Source organism: Procambarus clarkii, chromosome 5, assembly GCF_040958095.1.
Source record: "Procambarus clarkii isolate CNS0578487 chromosome 5, FALCON_Pclarkii_2.0, whole genome shotgun sequence".
In the NCBI taxonomy this organism is placed as follows: domain Eukaryota; kingdom Metazoa; phylum Arthropoda; class Malacostraca; order Decapoda; family Cambaridae; genus Procambarus; species Procambarus clarkii.
The window spans coordinates 28,198,933-28,217,012 of NC_091154.1; the positions used below are offsets into that span (position 1 = coordinate 28,198,933).

The 18,080-nt window shown below is 45.4% G+C and overlaps 1 protein-coding gene across 1 annotated transcript; it reads left to right on the forward strand.

Moving 5' to 3' along the window:
- Positions 1 to 9,972: 9,972 nt before the first annotated feature.
- Positions 9,973 to 17,807, forward strand: LOC123762509 (uncharacterized). The gene is made up of 2 exons (XM_045749009.2): positions 9,973 to 14,798; positions 16,114 to 17,807. The coding sequence occupies exons 1-2, from the start codon at positions 13,805 to 13,807 to the stop codon at positions 16,845 to 16,847; spliced, it is 1,728 nt and encodes a 575-aa protein (XP_045604965.2). The 5' UTR covers positions 9,973 to 13,804; the 3' UTR covers positions 16,848 to 17,807.
- The last annotated feature ends 273 nt before the right edge of the window (positions 17,808 to 18,080 follow it).

Here is an 18,080-nt window from a genome sequence, read left to right on the forward strand (position 1 = left end):
ATTAAAATACAAATGCACCTTGAATAATACTTTATTATGCAACAATTATTGCTTGATTTTTGTTAAATATTTATATATAGTTTTTTATTTGCATGCTTTGAGGCAATGACTTGCATAACTTTGAGGCAAACTTAAAAGTTGCCATAGAGTCTCTAATTTTGTATGGACAATATTGGTTAGAAAGTTTTGGCAACCTATCTACTACTGCAAATATTTGTTCCTGCAACATCAGGTAGAACGTTGGCACAACTTTCAAGAACTATACAGTAACGTTCCAGCAACTAAACAATTTTGGTGGAGTATGTGTTGTAAGGGAAGAAGGGGAGTGTATACTTACCTATCAGTGACTATGGGGGAGTGAGGTCTATCTCTTTATGCTGTCTATTATGCTTGTTGGGCCTGTTTGGTGGGTGAGCACCTGTCGACTGTCTTCCTACAAAGAATGTCTCTTTCCGCTCGTATGCATTACAAAAGGCCAAAAATTGTCGTACTAGAAAATGGAAGTGGAAAGTAAGTTAGGAGGGGACACGTTAAATTGACCGTTTACTTGACGTTGAGAAACCTTAGGTGGACGGGCTGGGGTGAGAAATGGAGTTGAAAGTGTTTGCTTTGGGAAAAGGAGAGAATATGTACTAGGGGAGAGGAAGGGAGGGTGTGTTCTAGTGTGGAAACAGAGAGGGTGTGAGCTGGGGGAGCACATGGGTATGGTATGTGCTGGGGTGGGAGACAAGGAAGTGAGACTGTTAGGGGAGAAGGGGAGAGTGTGCAGAGGAGGAGCAGTGAGGGTTTGTAGGGGTGAGACAGGTGGCAAGTGTAAGAATGGGAGATGGGAAGAGTGTGGGGGAGGGGAAATAGAGAAAGTGTGAAGATGTTTACAGTGATAAGATCAGCGTGTTTAAAAAAATAGTTATAATGATAGGGGGAAACGGGGGAGTGTGTGTGAAGTGAAGATGTAGAGGGAGTGTGGAGGAGACCTGGGCACTGGTGAACCCGGGCACCACCTGGTACCTCATCTAGTTAATATTATATTTAGCATTTACTCGTAAACCATAACTCATTTTACAGGAAAAGTTTAGTCGTGAGTTTAACGATTTGTGAAAAAAAGCTGTGAATAAAGTTCCTGAACCTGAACTTCTTCATGATGCTGCAGATAATCAGAACATCCTCAAGACACTATAGATTATCAGAACATCCTGAAGACACTAAAGATAATCAGAACACCCTCAAGACATTGTAGAGAATCAGAACACCCTCACGACACTATAGATAATCAGAACACCCTAAAGACATTGTAGAGAATCAGAACACCCTCAAGACATTGTAGAGAATCAGAACACCCTCAAGACATTGTAGAGAATCAGAACACCCTCACGACACTATAGATAATCAGAACACCCTCAAGACATTGTAGAGAATCAGAACACCCTCAAGACACTATAGATAATCAGAACACCCACAAGGCACTATAGGTAATCAGAACACCCTCAAGACACTATAGATAATCAGAACACCCTCAAGACACTGTTGAGAATCAGGACATCTTCAAGACTGTTGAGAATCAGATCACCATCAACATAATGGCGAGATGGCTATTGGCAATTTACTGAACTCAACTCTGATTAAAGCGGGAGTTAGATAAACAATTATACCACGAGTCCCTATAATCACTCTATACATAAGGGTAAGTATGCTGTGGTAAACATTCCCTGCTATGCTCAGTACTTCTAAGTGCTTAAGCTCTTTGAATATATTTTTTACTTGAATATTATCGCCAATTTATCTTAGTTAGCAACACCTACCAGCAAACGATACTTTTACGAATCATGCACCCAGTTACTGGTAATAACATTTGTGGGTATATCAAGTGAATTATAACAAATGGTTTGCTTACTTCAGCTGCGACACCAAATGACGACAATAACGAGATCCACAGTGAAGACAATGGTCAGTACGACAACAGGCAGTATTGTATGGTCAACGAGCGCCTGGGTGTCGTCAGCAGCTGAGGGGAGTGTTGCCACAAGCGCCCCAAACTCTCCCCCAACGGTGGTGTTGCCAGCAGCTGAGGGAAGTGTTGCCACAGGCGCTCCAGACTCTCCCCCAGCGGTGGTGTCGTCAGCAGCTGAGGGGAGTGTTGCCACAGGCGCTCCAGGCTCTCCCCCAGCGGTGGTGTCGTCAGCAGCTGAGGGGAGTGTTGCCACAAGCGCCCCAGACTCTCCCCCAGCGGTGGTGTGGTTGTGGAGCGGGTTGAGGCAGTCTGGACCTGGGGCTCTGGTGCTCCAGTAAGACGATCCCTTAGCCTCTACCCTCATATGATGAAACCTGTTCGCCCCGTACAAGTAATCTAATGGTGATTTGGCTTCACAGTTATCTACTTTGACATTAATTCCCCATGTACCAACTTTTAACCTCCTGGGATAATAACCAGCATTAAACGCAAGGGTGTACCAGCGAGGTCCGTCGTCGACACAAAGGTCTTCTTTGTTAAACACTCTGTCTTGTTCACCATGAGTTACTATCAGTGTAATACGTACAAACTTAAAGTCATCTTCGGGATAAAAGTAAAGAGTACCACTTTGTTGGTCGGTCTTCATAACTACCTTTAAATTATTACTGACACGAACACCTCCACTAAAACAATCCTTCCTCTTTTTCCTCCGCAGAAGGGTCATGTTGGGATATAAATGTGTCACAACTGGTTGTAAGGGATTCTGCACCGAGGACTGTGTCTCATCCATTGGTGTGTTTCCTGTTAGTGGCACATCTCTGGTGGAGACCAGTGGTGGGTGTTGCTTGGGGGAGCGGGCTGGTCCTGGGCTGGTAGTTAGTGGGGACTGATGCAGTCCTGGGCTGGTAGTTAGCAGGGACTGCTGTAGTCCTGGGCTGGTAGTTTGCGGGGACTGCTGTAGTCCTGGGCTGGTAGTTAGCGAGGAGTGCTGTAGTCTTGGGCTGGTAGTTAGCGGAGGCTGATGTAGTCCTGGGCTGGTTGTTAGCGGAGACTGATGTAGTCCTGGGCTGGTAGTTAGCGAGGAGTGCTGTAGTCGTGGACTGGTACTTAGCAAATACTGCTGCAGCCAAGAGGAGTACAGAGGTATTGCGGGGTTGATGGGTGATGCAAGCTGTGGCAGAGACGCAGAGGATGGCCAATCCCAGCAGCTACAATGGATTACACACACATTCAGGAGTTTACCCTCCATCAGCGTGTCTGTAATACCTCTTTGGTATATAACTAGTCACCCGAGAGAAACGATATACACTAAGCCAGGTCCAGATCTGCGTTGTTGTTGCTCCGTATTGCTTGATAACCACAGGACGTCTCATCCTGTAGCTGATATCTGGCAACTGTTCACTTGTTAGGTTTTCCTTATGTTTATAATGCTCTTTTTTCGACATGTCAGCTATAAACTGGAATGTGGTGTCTAAACACACACATGTTTTACACCTTCACTCACAACAGTAAACATTACACCCTCACTCACAACAGTAAATGTTACACCCTCACTCGCAGCAGTAAATATTTCACCCTCACTCACAACAGTAAATGTTACACCCTCACTCACAACAGTAATCATTACGCTCTCACTCACAACAGTAAGTATTTCACCCTCACTCATAACAGTAAACATTACACACTCACAACAGTAAATATTACATCCTCACACACAGCAGTCTCTCATTAAGGGTCATCTCTTCTAACAATGGGAGCTGCTCAGACTGGGTTGTGAACACTCCGTGGAAACCAGTGTTCAGTACCTCGCAGATCTCCTTATCACTTTCGGTATGTATTCCTCCCGTTATCAGTAGTTGTGTCACTTAGTCATCCACTGTCATTTTCCTTCTTACATGGCTATGTAGTTGTTTTGGTGATTTCTTTGCTTTGATATCAATATCGTTCTCTCGATTTATTTCCGATACTCTTCTTATATTTATGTATTCGTTCCCAGCTTTGTTGGATCTATTCCTGTTTTCCTCTGTTCTTTGATTTCCTGCTTACTTTTATTGCTGCCTTCTTGTCCGCTTTCCTGCCTATCTTCCTGTCTGTATCCCTGCCTCACTACCTTCCTGCCTGCTTGCCTCTTTATCTACCTTTCTGTCAAAATTGCCTGCCTGCATTCCTACCATCCTATCTGCCTTTATGTGTGCTTGCCTTAATGCCTGCTTGCCGTCATACCTGCTTTCCTGTCGTCTTGCCTGCATGCTCATATGCCTGCTCATCACCTATTCTGCCTACCTGGCTAACAGCCTGCCTGACAGCCATCTTCCAGAGTGCCTCTATGCATGCCCTCATTGCACTTGATATGTAATGGTCATAATCCTATTTCCGTATTATTTCAACAATTAAAATACAAATGTAACTTGAGTAATACTTTATTATGCAACAATTATTGCTTGATTTTTGTTAAACATTTATATATAGCTTTTTATTTGCATGCTTTGAGGCAATGATTTGCATAACTTTGAGGCAAACTTAAAAGTTGCCATAGTTGTTGTCTAATTTTGAATGGACAATATTGGTTTAGAAAGTTCTGGCAACCTATCTACAACTGCACACATTTATGTTCCTGCAACATCAGATAGATCGTTGGCACAACTTTGAAGAACTTTACAGTAACGTTGAAGCAACTAAACAATATTGGTGGGGTATGTGTTGTAAGGGAAGAAGGGAAGTGTATACTTACCTATCAGTGACTACGGGGGAGTGAGGTCTATCTCTTTATGCTCAGCCTACTATGCTTGTTGTGCCTGTTTGCTGGGTGAGCTCCTGTCCTCCGACAAAGAATGTCGCTTTTTGCTCAAATGTGTTACATAAGGCCAAAAATTGTCGTACTAGAAAATCGAAGCGGCTTGCGAAAATAACGTACTGTTCCATTTTCTGTTTTGGGTTCTCTGGTAGGTTAGGAGAGAACGTTTTCTTGACGTTGGGAAACCTTAGGAGGAAAGGCTGGGGCAATATACGGTTGAAAGTGCGTGCCTTGGGAAAGATAGCGAATATGTACAAGGAGAGAGAAAGGGAGGGTGTGTTCTAGTGGGGAGACAGAGAGGGTGTGAATTGCGGGAGCATATGGGTATGGTATGTGCTGGGGTGGGAGACAAGGAAGGGGGGAGTTAGGAGAGTAGGGGAGAGTGTACAGAGGAGGAACAGTGAGCGTTTGAGGGGGTGAGATGGGTGGCATGTGTAAGTAAAGAGGATGGGAAGAGTGTGGAGCAGGAAAATAGAGATGGTGTGAAGATGTTTACAGTGATAAGGGCAGTTTGTTTTGAAAATAGATACAGTGATAAGAGGAAACGGGGAGGGTGTGTGAAGTGAAGATGTTGAGGGTGTGTGGAGGAGACCTGGGCACTGATGAATCCGGGCACCGCCTGTACCTCATCTAGTTAATATTTTATTTAGCATTTACTCGTAAACCATAACTCACTCTATAGGAAAAAGTTTAGTCGTGAGTTTAACGATTTGTGAAAAAAAGCTGTAAATAAAGTTCCTGAGCCTAAACTTCCTCATAATGCTGTAGAGAATCAGAGCACCCTCAAGACACTGTAGAAAAATCATAACACCCTCAATATAATGGCAATATGGCTAATTTTTATCGTTATTTAATAATATACAATATAAATCATATATACCACGAGTCCATAATCACTCTATACATAAAGGTATATATGCAGTGGTAAATATTCCCTTTTATGTTCAGTACTTCTAAGTGCTTAAGCTCTTTGAATAAATTTTTTTACTTGAATATTATTCGCAAATTTACCTTAGTAAGTAACACCTACAAGTCAACGATATTTTACGAATCATGCACCCCTTTCACTGATAATAACATTTGTGGGTATATCAAGTGAATTATAACAAATGGTTTGCTTACTTCGGTTGCGACACCAAATGACGACAATAACGAGATCCACAGTGAAGACAATGGTCAGTACGACAACAGGGAGTATTGTACAGTCAACGAGTGCCTGGTCAACGAGCACCTGGGTGTGGTCAGCAGCTGAGGGAAGTGTTGACACAGGCGTCCCAGGCTGTCCTCCAGTGGTGGTGAGGTCGGGGAGCGGGTTGAGGCAGTCTGGACCTGGGGCTCTGGTGCTCCAGTAAGACGACCCCTTAGCCTCTACCCTCATGTGGTAAAACCAGTTCGAACTGTACCAGTAATTTATTGGTAATTTGTTTTCACAGTTATCTACTTTCACATTAATTCCCCATCTACTGTAATTAAACGGACTGTAATAAACACCAGCACCAAACTCAAAGGTGTACCAGCGACGTTTAGCCTTGACACAAAAGTGTTCTTTGTTAAACACTCCGTCTTGTTCACCATGAGTTACTGTCAGTATAATACGTACAAACTCAAAGTCATCCTCGGGATAAAAGTAAAGAGTACCACTTTGTTGGTCGGTCTTCATAACTTCCTTTGAATTATGTCTGACACGAACAGCTTCACTAAAACAATCCTTCCTTTTTTTTCTCCGCAGAAGGGTCATGTCAGGATGTAAGTGTGACACAATTGGTTGTATGGGATTCTGCACCGAGAACTGTGTCTCACCCATCGGTGTGTTTCCTGTTAGTGGCACATCTCTGGTGGAGACCAGTGGTGGGTGTTGCCTGGGGGAGCGGGCTGGTCCTGGCCTGGTAGTTAGTGGGGACTGCTGTAGTCCTGGGCTGGTAGTTAGCGGGAACTGATGCAGTCCTGGGCTGGTAGTTAGCGGGGACTGCTGTATTCCTGGGCTGGTAGTTAGCAGGGACTGCTGTAGTTCTGAGCTGGCAGTTATCGGGGACTGCTGTAGTCCTGGACTGGTAGTTCGCAGGGACTGCTGTAATTCTGGGCTGGTAGTTAGCGGGGACTGCTGTAGTCCTGGGCTGGTAGTTTGCAGGGACCGCTGTAGTCTTGGGCTGGTAGTTAGCGGAGGCTGTTGTAGTCCTGGGCTGGTAGTTAGCGAGGAGTGCTGTAGTCGTGGAGTGGTAGTTAGCGTAGACTGCTGCAGCCAAGAGGAGTACAGAGGTGTTGCAGGATTGATGGGTGATGCGAGCTGTGGCAGAGACGCGGAGGATGCCCAATCCCAGCAGCTACATAGGATTACACACACATTCAGGAATTTACCCTCCATCAGCGTGTTCGTAATATCTCTTTGGTATATAACTAGTCGCCCGAGAGAAACGATATACACTAAGCCAGGTCCAGATCTGCGTTGTTGTTGCTCTGTATTGCTTGATAACCACAGGACGTCTCATCCTGTAACTGATATTTGTCAACGGTTCACGTTTTAGTGTGTTTTCCTTATGTTTATAATACTCCTTTTGTCGGCATGTCAGCTATAATCTGGAATGTGGTGCCTAAACTGACACACGTATTCGCAATTAATTTAATCACGTATATAATTCATTGTATGTAGATACGTAAATATATCCGAGAATATGTGTGTGTGCGCACGCGCACGCACACACACTGGGGCTTAGTTTAGGGGAGCCGGTGACCGAGCGGACAGCACGCTGGACACGTGATCCTTCGATTCGATCCCAGGCGCCGGCGAGAAACGATGGGCAGAGTTTCTTTCACCCTATGCCCCTATTACCTAGCAGTAAATAGGTACCTGGGAGTTAGTTACCTGTCAAGGGTTACTTCCTGGGGTGTGTGTGTGGTGTGGGGGAAAAAATAGTAGTAGTAGAAACAGTTGATTGACAGTTGAGAGGCGGGCCGAAAGAGCAGAGCTCAACCCTCGCAAGCACAACTAGGTGAATACAACTAAGTGAATACACAAGTAGACTATAGGAAAGGGGATTGCAGGAGAAGAGAATATCTGGTAGAGTGCAGTGGGATGATCTAAGGGAAAAAATTGCAAGATATGATGGACTTAGTCAAGTGGAAAGCAAGGAGGCCGAAGAGAGTTTCTTACCAACAGTGTAATAATAAAGTAGGAGGGAATATAAAAAATTCATGATTATATAGACAGTGTCAGGAAGCAAAAATGAGAAGCAGGAGGAAGTGGAGAAAGTAGAGAGGACAAAGGACAGCATACAACAGAAATAGATGCAACAGAGCTAGGAATGAATACATTAATATAAGGAGAGTATTGGAAAGGAATTATGGAAACGATATTGCAATGAAAGCAAAGAAGCAACCTAAATTACTACATAGCCATATAAGAAGGATAATGTCGTTGAACGAACAAGTGACAAGACTAAGGAAAACAGAAGGGGGCATATACAGAAAGGGACAAGGAAATCTGTGAGGTACTGAATGCGGAGTGTTCACAACCGAGCCTGAGCAGCTCCCATTGTTAGAAGAGATGAACCAAGATGAGAGACCATCAAATATAGAGGTGACAGCAGAGGAGGTAATGAAACACCTAACAAAACTAAACTAAACTTTAGGATGAAACTAAAGCAGTTGGGCCAAGCCATGTATCACCGTGGTTACTAAAAGAGGAAGCGCAGGCCCTCAGCCTGCCTCTAGCAAGGATCTATAATGAGTTACTTATGATGGGAGAGTTACCCAGTTGCTGGAAGAAGGCAAATGTGGTACCAATTTTCGAAAACGGAAATAGGGAAGAGGCACTTAACTACAGACCAGTATCACTAACAAGCATTCCCTGTAAAGTACTTGAAGACTGGTTACACACCTAGAGAACAATAGGTATGTAAATAAACAAAAACATGGGTTCAGAGAAGGGAAATCATGCCTAACAAACTTTCTAGAATTTTATGATAAAGTAACAAGAATACGGCAGGACAGAGCAGCATGGGCAGGCTGCATATTTCTGGACTGCCAAAAAGCCTTTAACACAGTACCGCACAGGAGACTGCTATTCTAATCTGAGTGGCAGGCGGGAGTAAACGGAAAAGCCTATCTTGGGTAAATAATTACTTAACAGGCAGGATCCAGAGAGTAACAGTCAGGGGGCGAGAAGTCAGATTGGCGAACCGTAACGAGTGGAATACCTGAAGGATCGGTGCTGGGACCAGTTCTGTTTCTAATGTTTGTGAATGACATGTCTACAGGAGTCGAGTCCTATATGTCAATGCTTGGGACAGTCACAAATGGAATGAACTTATGCCAATCGTCCAAAGCTCGATAAACTCCTCTGTCAACTCATCCATAAGAGACACACTACACTTTGTGCTTTTTGGGACAGACAGGAGATTCCCTAACGCTCTCATATCCTCGCCGCCTGTGCCACTTTACAACTATGATGATTATATTAAAGTAATACAAAGAGACAATTGGTGTACAAGAGAATCAAGGAACACCTGTCTAGAGCTGCTGACGATTTCACTCGGTTACAAAAAGCCAATGCTAAATCTACAAAAATAGGACCTGAATCTTTAGTAATGATCCTCAACCAACGAAGAGATGGTCCCATGTACAAGCTGACTGAAAAGTTTCTTGGACCTTACAGAGTTCTTGAATATCACAGGCAACAAGTACAAACTGGAAAACCTAGCTACAGGTGAACATGTAAATGAACAGCTCAATCACATGAAATTAGCACGACTGACTGTTGACGATGACAACCCAATACCTTTAACTGACAACGTATTGACTGACCCTACCATCACGTGGTGGCCGGTTGTCACGTGGAGTTGCGTGGTGACCACCGGCCAGGTCGGACGCTCCTGAGGTCTCTCCGCACTGGCTAGTGTTTACGTTGGGTGATTGCTTGTTTGCCCTGCTGGTGGTGGTTTGCCACTGACAGGGTGACGTTTGCCTTAGCCATGGGGTCATCTCGCCCTCCAGTGCAGAGGACATTGTCGGCTGGTCTAGCGTTTACGGTGCCGGTGGACCATCCATTGGTTGGTGTCGCCCTGGTGGACGTGCTTCATGTGCAGCTGTCGGACCTGGTGGGCGTCCAGCTGCTTCAGGGCCACCGTGCTGTGGTCAAGTTCCGCCTCCAGGCTGCCTTTCAGGCGTTTCTCGAGCATTGTGAGGGGCGTGTTTACCCACTCCCTGATTCAGCTGGCTCAGTTAAGGTGGTGAATCTTAGTGTCACCTTGAAGTCTGTGGCGGTGCATGGTGCCCCCTTCGAATTTCAGGACGACTTTTTAACCTCCTGTTTTGAGCGATTTGGGACTGTGTTAAGTGTTCGTTGGAACAAGGTCGTTGCCGGGCTCTGTGTTGGTATGCTTGACGGCTCCCGCACCCTGACGATGTCGCTGAAGTGTAGTGTACCGTCGTCGATGTCCGTGTTGGGTTACACGCTCCGCTGCTTGTACCGGGGTCAACCGCGCACCTGTTATCGGTGTGGTCACGAGGGTCATCTGGCTGCGACGTGGGAGCAACTGGTCGGGTGCATGTTTTTCGTGCAGAGGATTTCCCGCCCTTGTTACGTTCGGACGGTTCTGAGGATGGAGTAGGTGCTGTGCCTGAGGTGCCTGATTGCCTGTCTGCTGCTCCGCCTGTTGAGGCGAGTTCTACGGCCTGTGCGACACGTCTGGTGACTGCTGTGGCCCCTGGGGTTGTTGAGCCGGTGTGTGTGGGTGTCGGGCCGTCGCCTGAGCTGCGTGTAGTGCAGGATGTCCCGGCCGGTGGAGGTCCATGTCCCGCCCCGCCTGTGGATGTGATACCGGCTCCCGGGAACGCGGGTTCTGCTGTTTTAGAGGGGGTGCTTCGGCAGGGGGAGGTGCCTGCCGTGCCTGTGTGTGTTGGTGACTGTAGTTCTGCTCTTTCCGTCCCTTTGCAGACGCGTGCGCGTCGGTGTTCTGAGGCTGTTTCCCTGGATGATGTGGACAGTGTGGGTGATGTGGCCTCTGTGGACTCTTCGGACGGTGCGGGTGTGGCCTGTGTGGATGTAAAGATGGTGGCCGTGCCTGCGGCGGAGCCTGCTGGGCGTGGTGTGGTGCGGCCTGTCTCGAAGCGTTCACGGCGGGCTTGGAGTGTCTCTCCCCTTCGTGGTGTGCCTTGGGAGGAGGTGGGGGAGTATGGTGATCTGGCGCCCCCCGCCGAGAATGGTGGTGCTGTGAGGGGCTCCGAAGTTGCTACCTGTGCCTCACCTCCTGCGTCTCCTGCTGTTGGATCTCCGCAGTGGGGGGTTGTGCCTGATGATCGTGACCTTGTCGTGCTGTTGCGGAAAGATGTGCGCCAGGGGGCCTCGGCTCCTGTGCCCGGTGGTGGGGTCGGTGCCGCGCCTGCGTCCCCTGCTGTATCCCCTCCTTCCTTGCTCCAGTCTGGGGATTGCCTAGTCCCGTCTGCTGGGGTCGTGCCCTGTGAGGGTCCGGAGTTGGGCCCTTATCGGGATGCCCGGGTGCTTCCGATCCCGTGGTGCTCGTCCACTGTCTGGGTGTCGCGGGTGAAGGAGTTTGTGTATAGGGTGCCAGATAGGATGTCTCAGCCGAGGGCGCCGCCTGGTGGCCGGCTGCCCGCTGACCTGCGGGTGATTTGGGAAGCGTACTGCTTGCGCTTTCCGATACACAAGTTTCCGGAGAAGTATTAGTTCCCGTCTTGCGCACGCTGCTAAGCCGTGCATGGATCAGCTGCCACCGTGATCACGACGCCCCGCCCCCCGGTGCGGGGAGTCTCCCTCTAACGTTCGCCTCTGTTTTCGTCGCCACTCCTCTCTCTACGGCCCATCACATCTACCGCTTTTGACTTTCTTCTCCTCCTGACCGTCAACGCGTCTCCTTACATCTGTCCTGGTGCAGTCATCGGGAGGGTTAACCCTTCATGCAAACTGCACCTATTCTCAAGAAGAAGAAGACCCTACCACTGTGACAACCACTCTGGTCGCAGACACAAACAATGGTACCGCATCACCTGGTACTCACGCTTACAATCTTCGATCCAGACCCGTTATTTCGACAGTACACCACCAACAGTCTGATGATACAAGCTTGTGTGACTGTGGTGTTCCAGTCTGTAAAGGACAATGGATGCGTTATATCAGCTCCCCGCTTCCTGACTGTCAGCATGTAGCAGAAGATGACTACGTTCGTGAAGAACCAGCGCCTAACATTCATAGTTTTTATGTCTAGCTGTAAGGGTAATGCTTACAATATTATAGACTAAGTAACAAACTTATGCATACTACCTTCTACCCTTTCCAACTAACTATAGTTAACATTTTACGAAAGAGCTCGTCCTGAATGAGTACCCAATCCATGTGTTAGACACTTTTATTAAACATTCCCTCAGCATATCCGTTGAGATTTCCTGAGAAAATTACACCGATTAATGCCTTTCTCAGTGGGTTTTACACATCTGTTCTCTTTCCTTTGCCTCAAATGTATATAATGTGATACCTACACAGTTCACCTTAGCTCAAAGTTTCAATCTTATCACCTCTCTTACATTCACTGTTTAAGTCCTCGTGTTTCAGCCACGTCCCTGCACTCCATATTTTAGTAGAACGTCAACTTATACTATTTACTATATCGTGCCTATGTTAGTGTCTACCGTTTATATTCTGCTTAACAGGTAACACTGTGGCTGAGCATCATAATACCTGCGCATGATTTCTGGTCTACTGCCTCCATCTCTGATACCACCTGCAGATGGACCTACTGCCTCCAGTATGTGCAGACATGTAGCTAGTTAGTCATGATGATCCATGGGTAGTTTAGTTTTAGAATTATATTTATACAATGAATGCTATATTCATACATGCCCGAGACGGTATTGGACGTTTTTCAAAGCCTGTTTAAGGCGACTATATATAAATGTCACTACTGTACATAAATGTCAGGTTCACAACCAAGAAGTTCGTCAAGCAGATAGTCGAGGACGCCAATGATAGCGTGCCGAGCAGTGTTGGACGTGCGTGGTCGCACATGTGGTGACACTTATTCATCGACTGCATATTGCCAGCATTCAACTCAGCAGCAGTTGTCAACAGCAGTGTCAACATGCTCGCAGATGTGCATCTTGTCCAAGTGCAACTAGACTCCAACGACCAGACCATCTTGAGCAGCGGCGCTGTACTCCCACTCCCTCGATAGCTAGTGTGTGGCCCAGTAGAGGATATTATATATTTTCACACTAAAACGAAGAAAAGGCCAAAGCAGTTTGTGCTGAATTCCTCCCCATTACAAGAGAGCTACAACTCACACAACCACAACGTATAATATTCAGGAATTTTGATAAATTTGATAAATTGCTCTTTTTATTCCTATATTTAACCTAAGTGAGGTTAAATTATGTGGCTATTATATAATTCACCTTCAACCATATAGTTAACGAAAAGTCCAAAGATTTGTAACAAGACTCATTCCTGATTGAAGGGTAGAAATAACCTATCCTATGAGGGTGTATTTTATTACCTCAATAAACTTACTTGAATGTGAACTCTTTGCTGAACTCAGCACGTCTTAACTATTAGGATAGACTGAGAAAACTTCACCTTGCCACACTAGAGATGGGGGAGGAATAGTGGGGATAAGATAAGGACATATAGGATTATAAGGGGCATTGACAAAGTATTGAACCAATAACAGTACCTCTATTGAACCAGGAGTCTCTATGTATGCCACTGCTAGCTTCAGTTTTGCTTTTGAACGACAGGAGATATGTTTGAGTGTATGTACACATTTGTGATCGAGCGCATGTGTGAGATCATTAAAATACACGTGACTGAGTGCATGTGTGCGAAGCCACAACATGCCAACTTCAGACTGGTGTCACGTGAAAAGAAGCAAGAAAAACACAAAGCCTCCATAAGGAGCAGGAGCAGTAAGTCGTGGACAGTTAACGGATATTAGTTACAGGAAGACACGTCCTGTCCAGCGTAAGTTGGACACAACAACAACTCGAGTCTGAGTCTCGTCAGTGTATCTTGCGTCACTCTGGCGACCGGCTATACTTTCATAATTGACTATCTTATGGAGGAGAAACTCTTGAAGGGGCGTGTGATCCTATGGAAGTGCTGGACGCTGGTAATTGTTTTAGGGGACCATATTTCATCCTCCGCGTCTCTACCACAGCTCGCATCACCCATCAACCCCACAACACCTCTGTACTCCTCTTGGCTGCAGCTGTCTTCGGTAACTACCAGCCCAGGTCTACTGGAGTCCCCGGTAACTACAAGCCCAGGATTGCATCAGTCCCCAGTAACTACCAGCCCAGGACTGCAGCAGTCTACGTTAACTACCAGCCCAGGACTACAGCAGTCCCCGCAAACTACCAGCCCAGGACCAGCCCGCTCCCCCAGCCAACACCCACCACTGGTCTCCACCAGAGATGTGCCACCAACAGGAAACACACCGATGGGTGAGACACAGTCCTCGGGGCAGAATCCCTTACAACCAATTGTGTCACATTTATATCCCAACACGACCCTTCTGCGGAGAAAAAAGAGGAAGGACTGTTCTAGTGAAGTTGTTCATGTCAATAATAATTCAAAAGAAGTTATGAAGACCGACCAACAAAGTGGTACTCTTTACTTTTATCCCGAGGATGGCTTTGAGTATATACGCATAATTCTGAATGTGACCTACGGTGTACAAGATGCAGTGTTCAATAGGGAAGACCTTTGTGTCGAGGAAATACGTCGCTGGTACACTTTTACATACAGTACTTATGCGTACAGAAGATCTCTCAAGTTTTCTAGATGGGGAATTATCATCAGTGTTGGTAATTGTTCCAAAGCATCTCCACTACATTACTTGTATTATTTGAACTATTTTTATAGCATCAGGGTCGTGGCTCGAGGGTGGTCTCTCTGGAGAACCAGAGCCCCTGATCAGCGCTGCCTCGACCAGTACCCTGACGACGACACCCAGCAGGCAATCCTCCATACAGACCTCCTTATTGTCCTCCTGTTCATTGTGCTTGTTGTGGATCTTATTATTGCCGTCATTTGCTGTCGTAGCATAAGTAAGCAAACAATTCACTGTGTTGACTCTGAGCATAATAATTCACTGTGTTCATTTTGAACAAAATAATAATTCACTGTGTTGACTCTAATCATAATAGCTCACAGTGTTCACTCTGAACATAATAACTCACAGTGTTCACTCTGAACATAATAACTCACAGTGTTCACTCTGTACATAATAACTCACAGTGTTCACTCTGAACATAACTCACAGTGCCCACTCTGAACATAATAACTCACAGTGTTCACTCTGAACATAATAACTCACAGTGTTCACTCTGAACATAATAACTCACAGTGTCCACTCTGAAGATAATAACTCACAGTGTTCACTCTGTACATAATAACTCACAGTGTTCACTCTGAACATAACTCACAGTGCCCACTCTGAACATAATAACTCACAGTGTTCACTCTGAACATAATAACTCACAGTGTCCACTCTGAACATAATAACTCACAGTGTCCACTCTGAACATAATAACTCACAGTGTTCACTCTGAACATAATAACTCACAGTGTCCACTCTGAACATAATAACTCACAGTGTTCACTCTGAACATAATAACTCACAGTGTTCACTTTGAACTCAGTGTTCACTCTGAACATAACCACCAATGAAAGAGTGCATGACATGGACTAGATCTAAGGCTAACTAGTGGTAATACTTAAACTCTGAACTAAAGCTCAAGTTTAATGTAAAGTGTTAATGTTATTCATTTTGAAGTGCATTATATACCGCAGGATATATATACCACTGGGCACATATACAGCTGGGTGTGTATACAGATAGACGTGTTTACCACTGGGAGTGTATACCATTGGGCATGTATACAGCTGGGCGTGTATACCTCTGGAAGTGTATACAGCTGGCTGTGTATACCACTGGGTGTGTATACCTCTGGGAGTGTATACAGCTAGCTGTGTATACCACTGGGTGTGTATACAGCTGGCTGTGTATACCACTGGGAGTGTATACCATTGGGCATGTATACAGCTGGGCGTGTATACCACTGGGCGTGTATACAGCTGGCTGTGTATACCACTGGGCGTCTATACAACTGGCTGTGTATACCACTGGGCGTCTATACAACTGGCTGTGTATACCACTGGGCGTCTATACAACTGGCTGTGTATACCACTGGGTGTGTATACCATGGGGTGTGTATTTACTGCCTCTAAAGAGGCAGTAAATATTACACCACAACATTGGGAGTAAACATTAAAGAGGTTTAATATTTACTCCCAATTTGCGGTCCAAAAAAAACAAATTAAACTGTGACAGTAACTTAACTAATAAGATCACTATTCCAGGAGGTGGTAACATGTGTTCTGGCCGATGTCCAGCGTTAGACACTGATCGTGCTGTACTCTCGGCCAGCCACGTGTATGAAGAGCTTCAGGATCCTGGCGGAGCTACGATATGTCCTAGTCAATGTCCAACATCCTCAGCCAGCCACGAATATGAAGAGGTTCAGGATCCAGGCGGAGCTACGATATGTCCAACATCCTCGGCCAGCCACGAATATGAAGAAGTTCAGGATCCAGGCGGAGCTACGATATGTCCAACATCCTCGGCAAGCCACGAATATGAAGAGGTTCAGGACCCAGGCGGAGCTCCGATATGTCCAGCATCCTCGGCAAGCCACGAATATGAAGAGGTTCAGGATCCAGGCGGAGCTACGATATGTCCAGCATCCTCGACCAGCCACGAATATGAAGAGGTTCAGGATCCAGGCGGAGTTATGATAAGTTCTGTACAATGTCCAGCATCCTCGACCAGCCACGAATATGAAGAGGTTCAGGATCCAGGCGGAGTTACGATAAGTTCTGTACAATGTCTAGCATCCTCGGCCAACCACGAATATGAAGAGGTTCAGGATCCAGGCGGAGTTACGATAAGTTCTGTACAATGTCTAGCATCCTCGGCCAGCCACGAATATGAAGAGGTTCAGGATCCAGGCGGAGTTACGATAAGTTCTGGCCAATATCCAGCATCCTCGGCCAGCCACGAATATGAAGAGGTTCAGGATCCAGGCGGAGCTTGAATCCTGCAAGATCTCAGGCAACCAGATCCAGAACTAAATCAGGATCCAGGCAGAGGAACGAGACAGTTGAGAGTCGCCCCGCGGCGGTGACAGTGTCCAGGACGCCGTCTGCCGCCCCCGCGACCCCTGGCGGGAGGCCCGGCCCATCACTGCTAAAACACCACCTAATCCGATTTCACTACGGTATGTGACTGGCAGAGGAGAACGGTATTTTATCATGGTTTATGACGATAATAATAGCACGTATGGTAATATATAGGTGACACTACGTATGTACTAGTGTATGTCCCAGATATATGGGTAACATTATCACTCATTATTGTAACCAATGTTTGCTGTAGCTGGTTGGTTCAACATTGATGACGTAACCCCAGCATTTGTCAGTTAACTATAGCTAAATATTTACCTTCATAAATTATGCATTGGTCATTGTCTTAAACTTAATTACTGTTATTAATAATGCTGCTAATTGTTATAATGATTACCATTATTGTTCGTTACTAATTGTTGGCAACTGACTGAAGTCAATACTGACACTTCCACCAGTTGACAATATTGTGTATCAATTCCTTGTTTAAATAACAATACTTTTGAGCAAGCATCATGTGGTATTGTGCGTTTTATAATTATTCATCACTGACCAGGCATCTGGTGGTGTTTACATAAAATAAGAACATAAGAAAAAGGACAAACTACAGAAGGCCTACTGGCCCATGCAAGGCAGCTCCTATTTATACCAACCTAATTCACACATGTATGTCCTAACTTATGCTTTAACATTCCAGCGCTCTTACGCTTATTATTTACCTGTGTTTTACCAATAATACGAGGTAATATTCAAGTATAAACAACTGCTAAATAGTTAAGGGTATATTAAACATGAACAGCTATATCCAAGAAAATAATGATATTCTATATTACGTTCCTTGTAAAAATGTAATAAAGTGTATATTGGTCAAACAGGCAAATCTTTCTGTAAAATAATCATCCAGCATAAATATAATTTTTAGAACAAAGTCTGACTCAAATGTGTTATTTGTTTATTAATGTGCCATTAATCATACCACTGATGGGTCTAATTAAGAAAATACATACTTCAGATCTTGACAAATAGAAAGTTTAGTTGTTTAATCATGTTTGATACATGATACCTGCAAGAAGATATCAAGTTACCAACATTAGAAGTCAGGTTTAATGTTCAGGTCAACTATGACTTCTCAAAGGTACTCCTAC

What these genes read in the sequence shown, in the direction of transcription:
- LOC123762509 (XM_045749009.2), top strand. Translation starts at nt 13,805, where the DNA reads ATGGAGGAGAAACTCTTGAAGGGGCGTGTGATCCTATGGAAGTGCTGG. An exon ending in CATTTGCTGTCGTAGCATAA is followed by an intron (nt 14,799 to 16,113) that starts GTAAGCAAACAA and finishes TCACTATTCCAG; the next exon opens with GAGGTGGTAACATGTGTTCT.